At 46.2% G+C, this 17,804-nt stretch overlaps 1 protein-coding gene across 4 annotated transcripts in view; it reads right to left on the bottom strand.

Moving 5' to 3' along the window:
* Positions 1-988: 988 nt before the first annotated feature.
* Positions 989-17,804, bottom strand: part of LOC308679262 (6-phosphofructo-2-kinase/fructose-2,6-bisphosphatase 3-like) — a 23,484-nt gene continuing 6,668 nt past the window's right edge. Inside the window, exons 9-13 of one of the 4 annotated variants that reach the window (XM_081346854.1) lie at positions 16,433-16,495; positions 14,564-14,628; positions 12,201-12,377; positions 9,734-9,756; positions 989-4,038 (exon numbers count right to left, since the gene is read on the bottom strand). In XM_081346854.1, coding sequence (XP_081202980.1) covers positions 4,032-4,038; positions 9,734-9,756; positions 12,201-12,377; positions 14,564-14,628; positions 16,433-16,495 — 335 coding nt within the window. In that variant the 3' untranslated portion in view covers positions 989-4,031. Of the gene's footprint in view, positions 4,039-9,733; positions 9,757-12,200; positions 12,378-12,561; positions 13,001-14,563; positions 14,629-16,432; positions 16,496-17,804 lie in introns of those variants that run through there. The other 3 variants (XM_081346856.1, XM_081346855.1, XM_081346857.1) reach the window with 3 other exon arrangements.

The raw sequence follows: 17,804 nt of genomic DNA, 5'->3' as shown, positions 1-17,804 counted from the left end.
CTGAGGGGAAAGGGAGAGGTTTCCATGCTAAGCCACGCTGGCTCAGGAATTCTGGGAGTTGAAGTCTACGAGTCATAAAAGAGCCAAGGTTGCCTATTCCTGGTCTAGGCCTAGGCCGCTTTATGACTCGTGGACTTCAACTCCCAGAATTCCTGAGCCAGCCATGCTGAGGGGAAAGGGAGAGGTTTCCATGCTGAGCCACGCTGGCTCAGGAATTCTGGGAGTTGAAGTCTACGAGTCATAAAAGAGCCAAGGTTGCCTATTCCTGGTCTAGGCCTAGGCCGCTTTATGACTCGTGGACTTCAACTCCCAGAATTCCTGAGCCAGCCATGCTGAGGGGAAAGGGAGAGGTTTCCATGCTGAGCCATGCTGGCTCAGGAATTCTGGGAGTTGAAGTCCACCAGTCACGAAAGAGCCAAGGTTGCCTACCCCTGCTCTAGTGAATTCCCCTGCATGAATAACAGAATAACAGACTTAGAAGGGACCTTGGAGGTCTTCTAGTCCAACCCCCTGCTCAAGAAAAAAAACTTCTATCATTTCAGACAAATGGTTGTCCAATCTCTTCTTAGAAACCTCCAGTGTTGGAGCACCCACAACTTCCGTAGGCAAGTTCTTCCACCGGTTAATTGTTCTATCAGGAAATTTCTCCTTAGTTCTAGGTTGCTTCTCTCCTTAACTTCCATCCATTGCTTCTTGTCCTGTCTTCAGGACCTTTGGAAAATAGGTTGACCCCTCTTCTTTGTGGCAGCCCCTCAAATTTTGGAATGCTATCATGTCACCCCTTGTCCCTTTTTTTTGCATTAAACTAGACATGCCTCATTCCAGCCAAAATTTGACATGGCCAAAATTAAATTATATGTAAATACGTAACCCAGCTTCGAAAGACCAATCGATCCCACCAAACTCACACCCATCACCTAATATCCTCCCACACAGGAGACGTCTGATCAACAAAAAAAACCCCCCCACAATTCCGATCGTTCTAGTTAAAAGATGGTATTTTAATTGTTCCGGCAACTGCAAAATATACAAATTTCCAAAAAAGGCAGACCTGTTTTATAATCTCCGCTGCTTTTCACCTCCAGGGATGAGGGGGGCGGGGAGAAAGAAGATAAAATCACCAGGTACATAACGCACACAACTTAAAATTTCATACAAAATTTATGAGGGGGATTCTGTGGCTCAGCGAGATCAATTAAATAAATAAATAGCCTCTTGCTGTTAAAAATGATTTTTTAAAAAAAATCAATCTTCAAGTATCAAAGGGGAAAAAAAAAACCCAAGCCGAAAAGGAACTATTGGTGCGATTTTTAAATGGCATGTCCAATTCTTGTTCCCCACACCCTGCAAGCACAAACACCCCACACAATCCCACAACAATACGGTAATTTACAGCCTTTTGAGCTTTTTCCCTGCTTTTCAAACAGGAAGAATCCATTTTGTTCGGAGATTTCTGTTTTCCAGACGGGTGGGAGAACCCCTTATCATTCTCTTATTTCCTTACTTCCCATCTCTTTCAAAGGGACAGTATTTGTAAGAAAACAAGTTGCCCTAAAACGTTGATCACTTAAATGCAATTTATCAGCCTGGACCTTTTTGGGGGAGATAATGGGAAAGGTTAATTTTTATCTGCACCCATTTGCTCTATTTTGCCGCAGAATTTCAAAAGGAAATATTTGCCGGATTGGAGATGAGGCCATTCACACTTAGGTATGGGGGTTTGTTTTTTGTTTTTTTTTAAAAAAAGGAAAAGATCAATCTTGCGTGCTCAGGCACATACAAGCTCTGAAAAACATCCAATATATATAAAAACTGTCTTTAAAAAGCAAAACAAGGATAAAACAAGCTAATTTTAACAAGCAGAAAAAGCTTTTCATTTACACCACGGGGTAGGGGAATGATGGCCCTTTGATGACTTGTGGACTTCAGCTCCCAGAATTCCACACTGGCTGCCTCAGGAATTCTGGGAGTTGGAGTCCACAAGTCATCAAAGGGCCATCGTTCCCCACCTCCGATCTACACGGGAGCGTTATTACACACATATAAACCATCTTGGATTACCAAGTCAACACTTTTGAGTCTGGGTCAAACAATCCTTTATTTGGAAAATTAACATCACCTGCGAGATTCGCACACAAGGCAAAACTACCTGCCTTGGGACCTCAACTCTGCCCACCATTTGCTCATCCTGGACATCTTTTCCAGTAACCCTTTGGGCAGGAGAGTTCAGTCTTAAAAGAGGGCCTGCGTTCGAAACCAGCCTATTGTTGCTTTCGTCACCCAGACATGAGGCCTACGAACTTGAGTGGCACCTTGGAAACAGGAGAACGGCTGAGAAGTCACCAGGGGGAAATTCTGGTGCAAAGGAAAGCTTACGCTTACTCAGATGTCCTTCAAAACTAGCAAAAAATGATCAATTTAAAACAGCCCTCTACTGCTTCTAAGAAGGATAATTATTTCAACATGTAAAAAAGGGAAGGGGGTCCCTGGAAGCCCATAATAATCAACTCACCTGAATGAAACTAATCTTAACTTTGCTCCTAACATGCTATTCTAATGCCTTGGGGTATACCAGCCATTCTTCACTTTTTTAAAAAATTTTATTGGCCACGCTGAGGACAAAACTGTAGCCCTGGAATCCTTTCCTCAATAGGAAGACTTGCCAAGACAGATTTAATACGCTGGATCAAACAGCGGCGTCTAAAACGTGAGGATCAGAAACCGTTTCCGGTGGCTGACTCGAGAGTGGAAAGCTGGGGGAAAAAAACAGCCTTGCCAACTCCAGATTTGCAGATCTCTGCGAACGTCCCAGTTGCCGGAAGCTCATTCGTCGGTCGATAGGAACATACCCTGTTTGCACCATGAGATGCTTCTAACATAAAAGAGGCATCTTAAGCCCTCGGCGGTCTCCGAACAGACCTTCCCACAAGCCACACACAAACACAAAAGGGGAGAAGGCGGTGGCGGCGAAACCACACCTCCAGGTCTGAAAATTTAGACCAGCGCATCTCTTGGAACACTGGACTTAAAAACGGGCTGGAGTCCTGCCTGAGTGGGGAGTCCCGTCCCCCCACCCACCCACTTGAGAAGTCAGGGTCCACAAAAGGTTGTGTCCCATCACCCAAAAACTATCCCAAAGCAGGGCCAGGACACAGTCCCGGTGGAGACGGCGGATGTTTATGCGCCTCTAGAAGAGAGAGGCTCTCACTTAGGAAGTGTGGTTTGTGTAGTACGCTCTGGGGAAATAAAACAACATTTCACAATTGTTTTCCCCAAGCTTTTGGCCTCTACCCCTCTCCTCTCCAGGTCTGGGAGCAACTGACCGCCTCTCTCTTGGACCAGTTCATGAGGACAGGCAAAATTCATGGAGAATCCTTCCCCTCAATGAACATCTAAGGTAGAAACGAATAGATGGAACAGACTCACGGATGTAACCCAGAATACTTTTCATTTCCCCTTCGCCTCTCTCTTAGCTGCAGCCCACCTACGCTGACCCTAACTAACCCTTTGTCTTAAGAGATGGTGGGATCAGCACAGTGATCGTCTGCAAGGCAAGCTCGTTGCTTAAGAAAAAAAACACACAGAATAACAAGAGACCTAGGACGTATGGTGCATACAGATGCACCCTGGTGCCTGCTGGAGTCTACCAAAGTGGAGATGAAAAAAATTAAAATAAACCAGCTTTAAAATCAGGTTCAGATTCACAGTTTATATGCTGATGAAATAAGTCTCTTTCTTTTCCTTTATTTTTTTTCTTCCTCCATCCATCCATCCATCCATCTCTCTCTCTCTTTCTTTCTTTCTTTCTCTCTCTCTGGGAGGTTCCTACTTCCACAACTCCATTTTCTTAAGTCCAAGAAGGCAAGCTATAATAAACCAGCGATGGAGATCACCGACAAATCAACTGGAGCTGAACAGAGACGTGGAGCAGACTGCAGGTTTCGGAGATGAATGATGATAGGGCGCATGGCTTCCACCCGCGGTTCCCGATGTAGCGCCAAAAGAGAGTCAAGGTTGCATGTGCGGAGAGTTCACGTTCTGGCGACAAAGGAAGGGAAAAAAAGAGAGAGACGATCAACATGAGCCGGTGAGCTTTGTGTCTGGAGAAAGGGTAGGAGAAGCAGCACAACTAGAACTACATGCAGAAGACACAAGGACAGTCGCGGGAAGAATTCTAGAGAGGGGGGGGGGGAAAAACTGGAGGTGACACAAAAGTGAGGAGAAAAAAATGGTTAGATGTGCATGCAAGGTGCCTGTTCTCTTTACGAGGGTTAGGTCTTTGGTTATCTCCTGGACCGATTTCTAAAAAACTGTCAAGGCATCTTCAGACAATTGGTTGTATTCTGACGTTTCCTGGCTACTAACGTAAAACTGATGATGTTACCTAGCTTGGTAATGAAACGTCTGCAAGAAAACCACCTGGCAGTTAGAGAGCACCAAGGATCCCACAGTTCAACCCTGAGTTACAAAATATTCTCTTCTATAGGTAGTAACACAAAAATCTGCTAGCTTAAATGAGCTTCGGAGAAGCTCTGGTGCTCGCTGGGAGAACTACATGTTACTCTTAAAGATGGGATCTGCGGGCTGTGTTGATGGGCCCCGCCTTGCGTTTTACATTCTATGTCAAAGGTATATCCCTAAGGCAGGGGTAGGCAACCTTGGCTCTTTTATGACTCGTGGACTCCAACTCCCAGAATTCCTGAGCCAGCCATGCTGAGGGGAAAGGGAGAGGTTTCCAAGCTGAGCCATGCTGGCTCAGGAATTCTGGGAGTTGAAGTCCACGAGTCATGAGGGGGCCATAGTTCTCTCATGCTGGCTCAGGAATTCTGGGTGTTGAAGTCCAGGTTGCCTACCCCTACCCTAAGTTTTTTTGTTTTGTTTTTTGTAGGACATCTCAAATGTCTAAAAAAAAAGTGAATGAAGCAATACAGATAAAGTTTATTCTCTTAAAGGAAGTCCTGTAGCACAGGGGTCCCCAACCCCCCCTCCCAAGTCAGTGGGCCGGTACCAGTCTGTGGCATGCCGGCAACTGGTCCGCACAAACAAGCAAAGCCCCATCCGTGGGATGCAGGCAGCACACAAAACCACGCAGTCTCCGGTCCGTGGAAAAACTTTTCTTCACGGAACTGGTCCCTGGTGGCCGAAAGGTTGGGAACGTCTGCTGTAACACTTCACATTGCAAATGCAATGATTTTGACTGCTCATTTCAGCAAACCCATCTGCACAAAAAGCTTTGATCCCGGCAGTGGTAACATGACACAAACAAACAAACAAACAAACAAACACACACACACACACACACACACACACACCGTTTTCCAGAACGGAACTGAAATTCAAAGCAACTATCTGCTCTACTATCTTAGGAGCCGTGGTGGTGCAGTGGGTTAGAATGCAGTATTGCAGGCAAACTCTGCCCACAGCTAGGAGTTCGATCCTGACTGGCTCAAGGTTGTTGACTCAGCCTTCCATCCTCCCGAGGTCTGTAAAATGAGGACCCAGATGGTTGGGGGGGACAACAGGCTGACTTTGTAAACTGCTCAGAGAGAGGGCTGTGAAGCACTGTGGAGCGATATATAATAAGTCTAAGTGGGAAGGAAGGAAGGAAGGAAGGAAGGAAGGAAGGAAGGAAGGAAGGGAGGAAGGGAGGAAGGCGGCCCTTAGTAGTGCAGTGGTTAGAATGCAGTATTGCAGGCAAAATCTGCCCACAGCCAGGAGTTCGATCCTGACGGGCTCAAGGTTGTTGACTCGGCCTTCCATCCTCCCGAGGTCTGTAAAATGAGGACCCAGATGGTTGTGTGGACAACAGGCTGACTTTGTAAACTGCTCAGAGAGAGGGCTGTGAAACACTGTGGAGCGGTATATAAGTCTAAGTGCTATTGCTATTATTTTGCTACATCAACAGATTAGGGGCCTGTAATTTGGAATTTGGTCATCTCAGGAGGCAATATACCTCGACTCAACTTTTTGGAAGTAGGAGACTAAGCAGAATTGGACCTGGTTAGGATTGGCTGGGGGAACCACTAAAATATTCTACGGGTGTAGCTAGACTGAGAAATCGGTGGCGGGGGAGGGGAGAGAAATCCTCAGGAAAAGGCAGAAATATAGAAATTCTTTGCCATTGTTTAAGCGTGTAATCATCAGGAACTGAGCTTGACTCAAAAAGTATCTTTGCAGAATACCTGAGAATAGGCAAACAGGTAGCTTCAAACCAACGTCCACACTACACTGGAGGTGAGCGATTAATGATCCATGCAGTTGTAGAGAGGACACACAAAGTAGTAGGGCCCAGGCTGCTTGAGAACCCTTGCACCATACCCTTAAGATGATCTCCTTTGCCTTGATAATCATCAATTGAACCCCCTTGGGGGTGGGGGGTGGGTGGGGGTAGGGAAGGAGCAAAAAAATGAAAGAGAAGCATGCTAAACATTTGGCAGCTGAAATATCCCAGTCCTAACAAGCTTCTTGCTCCAAAAAAGGACGTTTTGAGATTAGGAGATTTCAACTTTCATACGTTCTGCATATAGTCTTGGCTTGTCCTCAACGAAGCAAATGCTGAAGCCTAAAGGAATTTAGAGAGCCAGTTTGGTCTAGTGCTGGCCTAGAAACCAGGAGACGGTGAGTTCTAGTTTGGCTGTAGGCGTGAAAGCTGCCTGGGTGAGTTTAGGCCAAGCACCAGGAGATGGTGAGTTCTAGTCCTGCCTTAAGCCATGAAACTCAGCTGGGTGACTTTGATCCAATCACTAGGATACTGTGAGTTCTAGTTCTGCCTGGGCATGCAAGCCAGCTGGGTGACTTTGGGGCAGTCATCAGGACATGGTGAGTTCTAGTCCTGCCATAGCCATGAAACTCAGCTGGGTGACTTTGGTCCAATCACTAGGATACCATGAGTTCTAGTTCTGCCTGGGCATGCAAGCCAGCTGGGTGACTTTGGGCCAATCATCAGGAGATGGTGACTTCTAGTCCCACTTTAGGCAGGAAAGTCGGCTGGATGACTTTGGGCCAATCCGTCCCAGCCCAATGCACCTCACAGGGTTGTTGTTATGGGGAAAATAAGAGGAAGGAAGGATATTAGGCATGCTCACTGCCTCGCGTTATCTATAAAAAAATAATAAAGGCAGGATATAAATAAATAAAAATAAAAATGCTGAAACCCATAAGCCTTCTGCATAGAGTACCTGATTAAAAAAATACCGATATATTTCTAAAATATCCAAATACTTTGAATAGCTCCAAAACAACAGGAAGAAAGAAATTTCAGGAAAAAGGAGCCAAGGCCTTTCAGAAGGCATGTGGCTTTTATAACAGCAACTTAAACCCAAAAGAAAATTTATTGCTACCTCTCTTTCCCATAAGAGGAGAGGAGGAGGGGAGAGGAGAGGAAGGGAAGGGAGAGGGAAGGAGGAGGGGAGGGGAGAAGAGAGGAGACGAGGGGGAGAAGAGGAGAGAGGAGGGAAGAGAAGGAGGTCAGAGAGAGGAGAGAAAGGAGGGGAGAGGAGAAGAAGGAGAAGAGGGAAGGACAGGAGGGAAGGGAGAGGAGAGGAAGGGAAGGGAGAGGGAAGGGGAGAGGAGAAAGGAGGGGAGGGGGAGGAGAGAGGAGGAAAGGGAAGGAGAGGAGGAGGAGAAGAGGGAAGGACAGGAGGGAAGGGAGAAGAGAGGAAGGAAGAAAGGGAGAGGGAAGGAGAGAGAGGAGGGAAGGGGAGAGAAGAGAGGAAGGGAAGGGAGAGGGAAGGAGGAGGGGAGGGGAGAAGAGAGGAGAGGGAGGAGAGAGGAGGGAAGAGAAGAGGGAAGGACAGGAGGTCAGGGAGAGGAGAGGAAGGGAAGAGAGAAGGAAGGAGAGAGGGGAGGGGAGGAGGAGGAAAGGGAAGGACAGGAGGGAAGGGAGAGGAGAGGAAGAGAGGGAGGGAGAGGGAAGGAGAGAGAGGAGGGGAGAGGAGAGAGAAGAGGAAGGGAAGGGAAGGGAGAGGGAAGGAGGAGGGGAGGGGAGAAGAGAGGAAAGGAGGGGGAGAAGAGGAGAGGAGGGAAGAGGAGAAGAGGAGGAGAAGAGGGAAGGACAGGAAGTCAGAGAGAAGAGAGAAAGGAGGGGAGAGGAGAAGAAGGAGAGAAGGAGAAGAGGGAAGGACAGGAGGTCAGGGAGAGGAGAGGAAGGGAAGGGAGAGGGGAGGAGGAGGAGGAGGAGGAGAGAAAGGACAGAATCCCAAAATGTTTGCAACACCTGTTATTCCAATGCAAAGAAGTGAGGCTAGTCCAAATGCCACACACAACACAGCAAACACCCTTTGGGGAAAAACGAGTGAAGCTGAAAGAACCACATCCATACTTCAGTAAAAGAAGAATAAAGACGGTGGGGGGGAAATGAACAAGACGGCCATCTGTCATGGGTGAGAGGGAAAGGCTTGCCCCAGCACTGGCTCAAAATAGGGATGTGGCTGCTTCATCACCACCCCAAAATTAACTTGGCTTCCATTTCTACCTTGAAGCCAAGTCTTCTCTGTTGCCCTTCTGCCCTCACTTTGCTATCCCAGGAAAAGATGCTGGCAGAATTTATTCCTAAGAAAATTCACTTTCTTAACTTCCCATGCTCCCGTATAGGAATATAGGCAGTCCTCCAGTTAATGGCCACAGTTGAGCCCAACATTTCTGTTGCTAAGCGAGACAGTTAAGTGAGTGAATCAGTGAATCAATCAATCAATCAATCAATCAATCAATCAATCAATCAACCAACCTATCTATATCAATCTATATCTATCTACCTACCTATCTATATCAATCAATCAATCTATCTCTATCTTTTCCTATCTATTTTTTCTATCTATCTATCTATCTAACTATTTTTTCTTTCTATCTATCTATCTATCTATCTATCTATCTATCTATCTATCTATCTATCTATCTATCTATCTATCTATCTATCTATGGATGCGGTGGCTCAGTGGGTTAGGATGCTGAGCTTGTCGATCAGATGGTCGGCAGTTTGGCGGGTCGAATCCCGAGTGCCACGTAACAGAGTGAGCGCCTGTTACTTGTCCCAGCTTCTGCCAACCTAGCAGTTCGAAAGCACATAAAAATGCAAGTAGAAAAATAGGGACCATTATGGTGGGAAGGTAACGGCGTACCGTGCGCCTTTGGTGTCTAGTCATGCCGGCCACATGACCACGGAGACGTCCTCAGACAAGCGCTGGCTCTTCGGCTTTGAAACGGAGATGAGCACCGGCCCCTAGAGTTGGAAACGACTAGCACGCATGTGCGGGGGAACCTTTACCTTTATCTATCTATCTATCTATCTATCTATCTATCTATCTATCTATCTATCTATCTATCTATCTATCTATCTATATCAATCTTTATCAATCTGCCTCTGTCTGTCTGTCTGTCTGATCTATCATCTATCTATCTATCTATCTATCTATCTATCTATCTATCTATCTATCTATCTATCTCAATCTTTATCAATCTGTCTGTCTGTCTGTCTGTCTATCTATCTATCATCAGCTACCCTAGTGTTATTCTCTGTCTATGAAAATTCCCAATGATTAATGACAGAAGGGCAACAGCCAGATGGAAAATCAAAAGCTCAGCACAGCATCTTAGCAGCAAAATCAAAAGTCACCTTATTGGCCAGATGGACGGCACATAAATTTAATAAATAAATAAGAAACAAAGACACAGTCAGCCAGGCAGCAAAGAAAAAGATTAAACCAACATCATCAACACTAAAAAAAAAATTACTTACAGGCAAGCTTTCCCCAGTAATGGCTGTAAAGAGACAAAAAGAAAAAGAGAAAAGGGAAAGAAATCAGTGACGGCGCATGAAAGCTTAGCAATCAGAAAATGGCAGCCGGGAAATGGAAAGCAATGGGGCAGAAGGAAACAAATCCAGTGACATGAAGCAGCTGCTTCAGCATCAACCTCCGTGCATGGAAAAGAAGTATCAGAATAACAGAAAAACCAGTAACTGGAAGTCTTTTCAAACAAGGGTGGCTAACCGAGAGCACAACATTTCTCAACTTCGGCCATTTTAAGAGCGTCGGAGTTCAAGTCCACTCCTCTTAAAATGGCCGAATTTCAAAACACTGCAGTTTAGAATAAGCGCTTGTGCTGATCTGTATCTGGCAGAAACAGAGAAATTCTTCTAACAAAAAGAAAGAAAGAAAGAAAGAAAGAAAGAAAGAAAGAAAGAAAGAAAGAAAGAAAGAAAGAAAGAAAGAAAGAAAGAAAGAAAGAAAGAAAGAAAGAAAGAGAAGGAAGGAAGGAAGGAAGGAAGGAAGGAAGGAAGGAAGGAAGGAAGGAAGGAAGGAAGGAAGGAAGGAAGGAAGGAAAAAGAAAGAAAGGAAGGAAGGAAGGAAGGAAGAAAGAAAATAGGTCAAGTCAGGGCAATCTCGTTCCTTTGGCCCTCCCAAACCGGCCTTGAGATTATAAGCCAGCAGACAAAACATTTCTAGACTTTCTCCAGGTTGAGGGTCACGGAGCCCGCAAGTAAGGTAAATGCAGAAGTGCTCAGGGTTTTTGGATTTTTTTCATTGTACGAAACACAGAATGTCATGTTTTCGATGGAGGAGCCATCGCTGGCCTGGGTCTCTAAAGAGTCAAACCCGCCCCCCCCCAAATAAACAGGACAAGCAACTGATCTCAGGAGGGGTCCTTGGTGTTCCCAGAGCTTGGTTATTTTATGCAGACATTTCATTACCCAACTAGATAACCTCATTGGCGCTAGAAGTAAGCCTCCCTCCCTACTAACACTGATGATGTTACCTAGCTGGGTCATGAAACGCCTGCAAGAAAAACACCAAGCTCAGAAAGCGCAAAGGACCCCTCATTTCAACCCTGAGCTACAAATATTCTCTTTTTATTGGGAGTGGCTTTCCCTGTATACTTCTGTGTAAACATAAGTCAAACCTCACTCCCTTCTAACACTGATGATGTTACCTAGCTGGGTCATGAAACGTCTGCAAGAAAAGCACCAAGCTCAGACAGCACTGTCCCCTCTCCTCGTCTTCCTTCCTTTCCTCATTCCCTCCTTCCCTGTCCTCCTCTTCACTCCCTTCTAACACGTCTGCAAGAAAATCACCAAGCTCAGAGAGTGCTAAGGATTCCTCATTTCAACCCTGAGCTACAAATATTTACCTCAGTCGGCAACTGATCTGATGCCACTGAAATCCTTAGCTCCTCATCAGAGCCCTATTAAGTGTCTTTTAAGAATAGCTAGTGGAGATCGCAATCAACTTAAAAGTGTGGGCTGATAAAAAGGCAAGATTACAAACCAAACCAACATTCTTCAATCTATGTTCAACAAAGCCTTCAAGGACCGTTCAAAATTACCACAGCGCTAAAAAAAACAAAAAACTTACATCCGGTCCTTGCACTTACTGCAACAACTGTAGTAGCATTCCCCAGCATCATGTGATCAAAATTTAGGTGCTTAATAACTAGCACATAATGATGACAAACGCAGCATCCCAGGATCACGTGATCCTTATTTAGGACTTTCCTGGCTGCTTTCTGAAAGCAAAGCCAAATTTGCGTAATGATCACACGATTCGTTTAACAATTGCAGCGGTCCGCTTAACAACTGGGGCAAAGAGTTGCAAAGCTGGGCACAATTCACGTGGCCAACCATCTTGCTTGGCAATAGAAATTTGGGTCACCATTGGGACTGTTACAAATTGAGGGTTATCTATATTTGGCAGTCCTGATTTGCGTGGCAACTCAAGGGCTTGTCCAACCAAGATTAAGCTACTCGCACTCTCATAGGCTTGTTGTGCAAGTTAGTTAGGTTAGCCAGCCAAAAACATTTACTCTTCCAATGGTAAGATATCAAGAGAAGGTCAGCGAGGGTCAGGGAGAAGAAGAGTCCCGGGCAGTGGAGTCCATTCAAACAAAATTAAGCAAGATCAAGCACAGCCTCCTAAGACAGGGGTCCCCAACCCCCCCCCCGGTCCACGAACCAGCACCGGGCCACAACATCCTAGAAAGCGGTCTGTGCAAACAAGCAAAGCCCCATCCGCAGGATGCAGACAGCACATGAAACCATGTCCCCCTCCAGTCCGCGGGAAAACCTCTCTCCACGGAACCGGTCCCTGATGCCCAAAAAGTTGGGGACCACTGTCCTAAGAGGTCAAACCACAGGATGGCTAAGCATGCTACAAGTTATGACACACCATCACCACAAAAACACACCAACAAAAAGAAAGAGAACCAACTTGTCCGGGAAGCTGGACCGGGCCGTCAGGAGATAGACAGGTATGGATTGGCAAGGCGGCCGAAGCAGCGGCATGATCCTCAAACCTGTTCATGCGTGGTTTTTTGACGGGCTCTGGACTGGCCAGAGGGACGAAGCTATTGCGTCTCATGAGCGCATTAGGTCCCTTCTTTGCATCCTAGATTGGAGCGAGAGAAAGATAAGAAAAATAACAATAAAGTAAAGGAAGGCGAAAGCTATGAAGAAAACAAAAAAAGAGCATTTTTTTTAAAAAAAATACGGGGTCATCAGTTCGCCGTAACACAAAAGCAAAAGCAAGGAGAGCGGATTTCCCCCCCCCCCGCCCTCCGAGGGTTGGGATGGATGACCTTTGAGGTGCTTTCCAAGCCTGACATTCTACAGTTCTAGGAAACAGGATTTTAGAAGGCAAATAAGAACCGGTTTTTCTACTTTTTGCAGGCAGAGGAAGAGAATGGAAAGATTTGGGGAACTGGAAACTCAGCAATGAGGCCTGAGGTCATTGTTAGATCCAGAGAGGGGTCCCGTCCCCCCCAAAAAGGAGGTGGAGTCAGACCAAAGAGGTAGGCGGAGCCAGACTGAAATCAACCTTCAATTAAACTTGACCCATCTTTTCCCTATAAAATGTGGGATGGAAGCCAGCAGTTGTGAAACACTTAGTGCTTAGCTTCAACAGTGAGAGAAGCTGTATACAAATTTAAAAAAATAAATTATAAAATACAAAATAAATAGCTGATGACGTTGACCGTTGTGAATCGTCTGCGTTCACTGAAGACAAGGTACCTAGACAGCAAGTGAAGCCACAGAAGATCGAATCGGACCCTTGTCTTATCTTGACCAACACTTTTCAACTATTGCATAATATATCCAGCTCCTTTTCAGCAAAACCCAGTTTAAAGCTTGCCTTTCAGCTCAAAATTCCTACATGGGAAGTCGTTGACTACAGATCCTTTTAAAGGTGCACAGCCCGCCTTTTAAGTACAGAAAGAAGCCTTTTGATTAAAAATCAATTCTTATTCCTTATTTACTGGCCACAGTGACGAGCAACAGGGTTGTAAAATAAGATTTCCAGCCCCGCAGTTGGAAAGGCCAACAACGTACGCATAAAACCCACAAGCAAGAAACAAATTGGATCTGGACTATGGTTTGCTGAGGAATTTTGGAAGTTGAAGTCCACAGCTCTTAAAATTGTCACCTTTTTTAAAGTACACAATGCCTAATTTACGACAATCCCCAGGGCTTTCCTAGTTAATGGGGGGGGGGGAGGGAGAGAAATATTGATGGCAGGAGAATCTGAAATCACAATAGGTGTCAAGGAGGTAGAAAACCTGGGTTGGTGGTTACACAATGAAAGCTAAACTGTCGCGGTGGAATGCAGTCTGGATTCCCAGAAGTGAGGCGCTGCATGCCAAAGGAGCAGCAGACAACTTGGTCCAGAGAGCTCGTGTGTGAGAAAGAGGGCGAAGACAGCTCCTCCTCAATAGTTCCCACAGGATATGCTATTTGACGGTGTTAGCATGCTTTAGTTCAGGGGTGTCAAACTCAATTTCATTGAGGGCCGCATCAGCATTGCAGTTGCCCTCAGGGGGCTGGGAGGGGATGGCCAGGGTGGGTGTGGCCTACTGGGTGGGCATGGCTAGAGTGCGCATGGCCTACTGGGTGGGCGTGGCCAGCTCTACATCGTTCTCATCAAAGGTGCCTATGGGGGCCTGGGCAGGAGTGGGACAGATCTGAGGGTCTCTGGCAGAAGGAGGGTCTCTGGGCCAGGGCCAAGGCAGTGGGGGCCATTCCCTCACTATTTCCAGGATGGCTTCATGGGCCACATGAAACCACTTTGCAGGCCGGATCCGGCCCCCGGGCCTTGTGTTTGACATGTCTGCTTTAGTTGGACTCCGTCTATGGGTGAGGAACAATAAAGAAATTGCCTGGGGGGGGGAAATCACAATGTCTCTCTTTTGATTTTAGGAGCCTGACACCTGTCAAGCTACTTTTCTATGGGGCGGGTTCTTCCCTGCCAAAGGGGGAGCATTCAGTCATGCGGGCCCCACATAGGCCATTGGACTCGCCAGTCTAGAAGACTGACCTCCTTACTGAGCACTAGGGCCTTATAGATGGGAATTACTTTGAACAGTCAGCAGTGCAGGGAAATTTGATCTTTACCCCTTATTTATTTTTTTAGTATCGGAGTAATTGCTGTCCCACTGTACCAAGCCAGGGATTAGAATTGGGTAAGAAAATGGATACGATGCTGAATGTTTTGGTTGAATAGGCGCTTGTGCTATGAGCGCATAAGGTGTGTGTGTGTTTGTGTGTGTGAAGAGAATGACCCCTTACAAGCCAGCTCACCTCTGGTCTGTCCCGGTGAGTGTTCACAGCTTCAACGTTCAGACAGATGGACTCCACTCGACAACCTTAAGAGAGAGGAAAGAAAGATATGGCAGGATGAGGAATGTGTTAGCTCTTCAGCTGCACTGTTTAATCAGATTATGAGATCAAAACAGACTTCAGTACTCGGAGGAGGAGGAGGAGGAGGAGATGTTAAATGTAACTCAAATCAAATCAGCTGGGAGATTTAATTTTTAAAAGCAGCGGTGAACCAGCAAGGGGGTCAAACAGTGCCTAGGAAAAGCCTTTTTGTCCCTCGGGAACGCCGGAGAGAAAAACAAGGCTATTCAAATCAAGTCAAAAGTATAATAAGAGCAGCCGTCAATTTCTTTCACTAGGGAACAGCCCCAAGAATTTCATTTATGCACTACTCTGGGATAACACGGGTGGTGATTTTGCCCAAAACAAAATGGATAAACAAACAGGGAGTGAGACAAAGGGCAATTTTCCTGGGCTAAACCATCTCTTCTGATGGCAAATAAAGTTAAGATAGGGCTATGGGGTACTGATTGGGGGTTTATACAATCAGTGCTAACTAAATTGATCCCTCTGCATTCTGTGGACTATCTTAACAACTGAGCTGAACTGACTTCCATCTTATCTTAACTCCCAGATAAAGAGTCAAAGATGGGGAAGGAAAGGCAGTGACAAGTCTTCATTTTCTTGCTAAAAAAAAAGATATGTTGTTAGATTCTTCCTTTGTAGCTTGGGAGGTTTCCCCCGTCAAGTCACACAAACCCGCTAGTCTTCAATTTACGACCACAAGGGAGTCCAACCTTTCTGTTGCTAAGCGGGACAGTTGTTAAGGGAATCTTGTTCCGTTTTACGAGCTATCTTGCCAGAGTTACTCAATGAATCGTCAGAGGTGTTAAGTTAGTAACAGGGTGGTTGGACTTTGCTTGTTAGAAGGTTGCAAAAGGGGATTACACGACCCCGGCATCCTGCAACCGTCATAAATATGCATCAGTTGCCAAGCGTCTGAATTTTGATCGCATGACCATGGGGATGCTGCAGCAACTGGAAGCATGAAAAACAGCAATAGCACTTAGATTTATATACAGCTTCACAGGATTTTACTGTTGTGATTCAGGGTCAGCCTGTGGGTTTGGCAGTTGGGTCGGATGACTCAGAGGAGGAGGGGGGTGTTGAAGAGCCTGCTGATGAGAGCCCGCAGCCAGGCCCCTCCCACCTGGTCACTACGGAGACCCAGCTGTGTGAGCCTGACAGTGTGGATGAAGATGACCCACAGCTGGCCCTGTTCAAGGACGCCCGACGCAGGAGGCAGTCAATCAGGAGTAAACAGAGGAAGGCAATGGGGCACCTCGGAAGGAGGCAGAGAGAAGCCACGCCCTGAACTGTATAAAAGGGGAATGCGTGGGAGGGCTGGTTTGCTGAAGGCAACCGCTTGAAAAGCTCCTGTTTCTTGGTTCGTGTCTTGTTTGTTTTTGTAGCAATAAATTTGGCAGGCTTAATTCCAGCCTCTTGCCTTCTTGTAAAAGGGGTTGTCCCTGCCTTTTCTGCAGGGCCGGTAGCAGGCTGGTACAGAACATTTACAGCCCTCTCTAAGCCGTTTACAGAGTCAGCCTATTGACCCCCCAAAATTTGGGTCCTCATTTTTACCGACCTCGGAAGAATGGATGGAAGGCTGAGTCCACCTTGGTCATAAGTCACTTTCTTCAGTGCCTTTGTAACTTGAAATGGACACTAATTACTAATCCTGTAATTCGAGGATTACCTGTCACCACACCAACTGTCTCGCTTGCCTGATTTTACCCAAGCCGAGCGTGTTGTGTGAACATACCTGGTCTCTTATGAAATATATTTACTCACCGTAAGCTACAGGACTCAGTTTCAGGACTGTGTGGAGAGGACATTTCAGATAAGGCATTTCTTCTGAAAGGGAAGAAAAAAAAAGATTAAAAATGATTGACTGGATTAATGTTATTCAGCGCCACAAATGGTACCCAGCCTGTCTTTCCCCTTTAATCCAGTACAGGGGTCTTCAAACTTGGCCCTTTTATGACTTGTGGACTTCAACTCCCAGAATTCCTCAGCCAGGTATGCTGGCTGAGGAATTCTGGGAGTTGAAGTCCACAAGTCATAAAAGGGCCAAGTTTGAAGACCCCTGCTTGTGGACTTCAACTCCCAGAATTCCTCAGCCAGGTACGCTGGCTGAGGAATTCTGGGAGTTGAAGTCCACAAGTCATAAAAGGGCCAAGTTTGAAGACCCCTGATCTGGTACTTTTCAAATTTCAACTCCCAGAATCCAGAATGGTGGCTGGGGAATTCTGGGAGTTGAAAGTGCCCTGTATGAAAAAAAAAACCCTGCTTGAAATCCCAAAGGTGCTTTTTCCAAAAGTCAAATAGGACTTTCTTGGGTTTGTTTTTCCTTTGAAAACATTTCACTTCTCATGCAACAAGCTTCTTCAGTTCCAGACACTGCTTGAAAAGTTCTCCCCTGCTTGGGGATGGTGGTGTCAGTTGCCACCCACTTCGCAAGCACCCATTTTTGCCTACCATGCTATAAAAAAAAAGATCTTGAGACTCTAGAAAAAGTGCAGAGAAGAGCAACTAAGATGATTAAGGGACTGGAGGTTAAAACCTACGAAGAACGGTTGCAGGAACTGGGCATGGCTAGTCTAGTGAAAGAGAAGGACCAGGGGAGACATGATAGCAGTCTTCCAATATTTGAGAGAGGAGGGGATCAATCTATTTTCCAAAGCACCTGAAGGCCAGACAAGGAATAACGGATGGTAACTGATCAAGGAGAGATTCAATCTAGAAACAAGGAGAAATTCTCCGACAGTGAGAACAATCAACCACTGGAACAGATCAGTGGTGGGATTCAAATTCCCAAACAACCGGTTCTCTACGTGGATGCTGGCCTGGGCTTCCGAGGCCTAGAACTGACTTGTAGATGACATCCACGCACTTCCGGTGGGCCGTTCTAGGCCTGGGAGACCTCCTCCAGGCCTCCGAGGCCTAGAACAGACTTCCAGAAGCAGCAGGGGCTCAGCCGGTTCTCCGCACTCAATAAAATTTAGCTACCGGTCCTGCCGAACCGGTGCGAACCGGCTGAATCCCGCCATTGGAACAGATAGCTTTCAGAAGTTGTGGGAGCTTCATCACTGGAAGCTTTCCAAGAAGAGACTGGAGTGCCATCTGTCAGAAATGGTGTAGGGTCTCCTGCTTGGGCGGGTGA

This window comes from Vipera berus (genome assembly GCF_964194415.1).
Source record: "Vipera berus genome assembly, contig: HAP1_SCAFFOLD_95, whole genome shotgun sequence".
NCBI lineage: Eukaryota > Metazoa > Chordata > Lepidosauria > Squamata > Viperidae > Vipera > Vipera berus.
This window is presented reverse-complemented; position numbering and strand designations above follow the sequence as displayed.